The 3,553-nt window shown below is 39.2% G+C and overlaps 1 protein-coding gene across 1 annotated transcript; it reads left to right on the forward strand.

Annotated features, from left to right (window-relative positions):
• Positions 1-1,532: 1,532 nt before the first annotated feature.
• LOC140122933 (serine/threonine-protein kinase SBK1-like) lies at positions 1,533-3,553 on the forward strand. The gene is made up of 3 exons (XM_072144177.1): positions 1,533-1,650; positions 2,252-2,454; positions 2,591-3,553. The coding sequence occupies exons 1-3, from the start codon at positions 1,533-1,535 to the stop codon at positions 3,299-3,301; spliced, it is 1,032 nt and encodes a 343-aa protein (XP_072000278.1). The 3' UTR covers positions 3,302-3,553.

Genomic DNA, 3,553 nt, shown 5'->3' on the forward strand with positions numbered 1-3,553 from the left:
TGTTATCGTTGTTGGAGCCCGAGTAACCTGCCACTTGTCTACTAAAAACATAATCCTCAGTGACACAACAATTCGGACCTGGCAAATCTATAAAGAATCTTCATATAGATTCTGTACCCTCAATCTGGGACAATTTACTTTATACTACATGAAGTTGTTATCCAATACTTCCATATGTGGGATATAATACTGTAACCAAAAGAAGATGTTCATGAATACAATGATTAGGCAGGTGGTCAAAGTTCTACCAGTGGGTCAAGCATAGAAGGCAACCAAACACCATGGCTTAATATAGGACAAATATAATAATGAGGATAATTGTATATCTAGATATGTAAGATGTGAATAGTTCCACAAAATATGTTGACTCATTTTATGAGAATGAACACTCGTTACAATGTTGCTGCATGAGAATTGTATATCCCCCTATAGAACATTTTTTTTTCTGTTGTTATCAAATTAGTAGAAGATGAGGTGTGACTAAGGTTTAGGTAATTTCAGGACAAATGACATTAGCATTTTCCTAACACTATAAACAATCCTGAGGTGGCTACTCCCTGATCCCTTGTTCCCTGATCAGCTCCTTAGTCGGTCTCTTTAAATAACAATGGGGTCTCCATGACTGGCCAAGGTCTAGGTGATGAGTCATTAGCAACTTAATAGAAGCTTCTGCCATCCAATGATAATAGAATGGGGGTAACCTTTAGGCATTGGATCTCCTCATGTATAAAATAGAGGTAAAATATGGGACTTGTTAGTTTATTCTTGAGTATTTCTCAGATAAGCTTGGAGAGGGCAAAAGAGTTTTCTTTGCCTAAACCACTATAGAGCGACTTCATTCAACTTCTTAAAGACACCTAACTGGACATCTTCTGCACCCTTGACTAACTGGACATCTTCTGCACCCTTGACTAACTGGACATCTTCTGCACCCTTGACTAACTGGACATCTTCTGCACCCTTGACTAACTGGACATCTTCTGCACCCTTGACTAACTGGACATCTTCTGCACCCTTGACTAACTGGACATCTTCTGCACCCTTGACTAACTGGACATCTTCTGCACCCTTGACTAACTGGACATCTTCTGCACCCTTGACTAACTGGACATCTTCTGCACCCTAAACCACAACTACAGAACTAAGGCAAGACCAATCATCTAAGTTGTTTTTTTTGTTGGTTTGTTTTCCTGATGTTATTTCTAATGAGTTTGGAGTTTTCAATGTCCTATAATGAACAAAACTAAAAATAATATTTGGATAACAACTGTTATAATGTAAAACTGTTTAGAATAAAATGTAGTTTTAGCCTGTTCTTGGTTATAGTTATGGAAAAAAATCGAATAACCAATAATAAGTCCAACATTATGAATTATTTTGGGGTGGTCACCCAGTCCTTTCACATTATACTGTGAATACCTAAAGTATGATGGATTGTGATGATATATTGACATGAAGACCTATTGAACATTATATTTTCTTTCTTGTAGACTATTTGCTCAAGATCAAGCCTCACCAATCCTTAAGCCAAAATGGAACCAGTCTTCCAAACTGTAGAGGTTGAGGAGATTACCGAATGCTACAGGATCATCAAGAGGCTTGGTCAGGGGGCTTATGGACAAGTCCTACTTGCACAAGACAAACTTACAGGTATGTGACCAAGGCCATAAAGCTGGATATGCAGACTAATACAAACTAGATTAAAAATTGTAAAGTGTTACATAATTTGGCGCAATATAAATATTATTATTATGCTCATATTGGTGGATTCGACTAATGATGTAATCTACAGAGGGATTGCGCACTCTCCGTTCCTTATCCCTTATTTGTTGTAATCTCTGGTAGAATCTGCCTTATGTTACATATGTATTTCTTTTTTTGAGTGAGAACAGTGAATGTCGCTCTTCTCTCTCCTGTGACCACTAACTGGTTAGCGTAGAGGATATTTCCTGCCCAGTTAGGAGTTTACACAAGGAGACCTGTGCTTCACTGTAGGCAAAAGGAGCCAGAACAGAAGGAAATCCTATAGAAAATGATCTAATATCTGTCAATCAAATGTCTATTTGACACACAGCTTCATGCATCATGCAAGTGTTATGAATGGGGAAAGAGGAGGTGACTTATCAGCTGTTGGATTAAGAGTTGGGGCTGTTGTAATCAACTAACTAATCTGTTACCTGTATAGTTATTAGAATATTATTTTATCAAGAGAGATCTAGGAGGTAACATCTAATTGTCTTCTTTTCTTTAGGTAAACCATTTGCACTGAAGTTGGTGAGAAAGGACCGGACCAAGTTGAAATCTTTTCTAATGGAACTGTCCGTATCAATCTCTCTCTCGGAGCACCCGGGATTTATTACAACCTACCCAATATTTACACACACCATGGATTACTATGCGATGACTCAGGAGCTGGCAACAGCGGGAACACTGCATCAACTCATTCAAGCTGAGGTAAGAAATGCCTTCTTCATATTGTGACATACACCTTATTATCCTATTAACCAACCCAACATCTTCTCTTATAGATTATACATGGTCATATACATCAGTATGTGTGTAACTTATGATGCTCATCTTATTTTTGCAGGTTGGACTTTCAGAAGAAATGGTAAAAAGATGTGCAGTCCAAATCTCCAGCGCTCTGGACTACATGCACCATAAAGGGTTGGTGCACAGGGATCTGAAGCCGGACAATGTCCTCCTCATGGACAGAGATTGCCATCATATCGTGCTTGGTGACTTTGGCTTAACTCAGCCTGTAGGTAGCATTGTAACCTCAATGTCGCACATTATCCCGTATATGTCTCCAGAGTTGTGTGACATCTCGGACGACGAATATTTAATTTTACACCCTAGTGTAGATACCTGGGCTTTTGGGGTACTACTATTTGTCATCCTTACTGGATATTATCCTTGGAGACGCGCCTTCAGTGATGACATCATGTACCTGGACTATGTATACTGGCTGGACAATCTGAGCTATATTCCCCCACCAGCTCGTTGGGACCAATTTTCCCGTGCAGCAATCACGATGTTGAGAAATCTTCTTGTTCCGGACCAATCTTGTAGACACTCAGTTCTTTCAGTCTTAAATTACATTAATTTTCCCTGGAAAACTGATGTTAGTGGAGGCAACCCATGGGAGGCTGAAAGTCCAGTGGACTGTGACAGTGACAGTCAACCTATTGACCAAGAAGGTACCACGTCAAACCATGGAATGGAAGCGGATAATCCAGTTCTAATTATCACAGAGGAAGATGCTATGCTGACTCTTGGATTGGAAGTGGAAATTTCTTAGGACTTCATCGTGGGATCCTAAAAGGTTCTGGCGCTTCTTGATCAGTCGACCAACATTGGGAACTCAAAAAACGTAAGTATTACATTTATCTAATAAGATATTGTTGAAAATGTTAGTTAGCTGTTTATTGGAGTTTGGTTTCTATCCTTGGGAAGTAAAGGTGAAGGGAGCATCTTCAGTGTTTAGCTCTGTAATGGTACAACAAGGCAAGGTTTAGGACATAATGCATATTCTAGACTAAATAAGATTCTC

This window comes from Engystomops pustulosus, chromosome 3 (assembly GCF_040894005.1).
Source record: "Engystomops pustulosus chromosome 3, aEngPut4.maternal, whole genome shotgun sequence".
In the NCBI taxonomy this organism is placed as follows: domain Eukaryota; kingdom Metazoa; phylum Chordata; class Amphibia; order Anura; family Leptodactylidae; genus Engystomops; species Engystomops pustulosus.

Coding starts and splice junctions, on each gene's coding strand:
- LOC140122933 (XM_072144177.1), top strand. CDS start 1,533: ATGGAACCAGTCTTCCAAACTGTAGAGGTTGAGGAGATTACCGAATGC. Junction 1,651..2,251: donor TGCACAAGACAAACTTACAG/GTATGTGACCAA, acceptor TCTTTTCTTTAG/GTAAACCATTTGCACTGAAG. Junction 2,455..2,590: donor ATCAACTCATTCAAGCTGAG/GTAAGAAATGCC, acceptor TTATTTTTGCAG/GTTGGACTTTCAGAAGAAAT.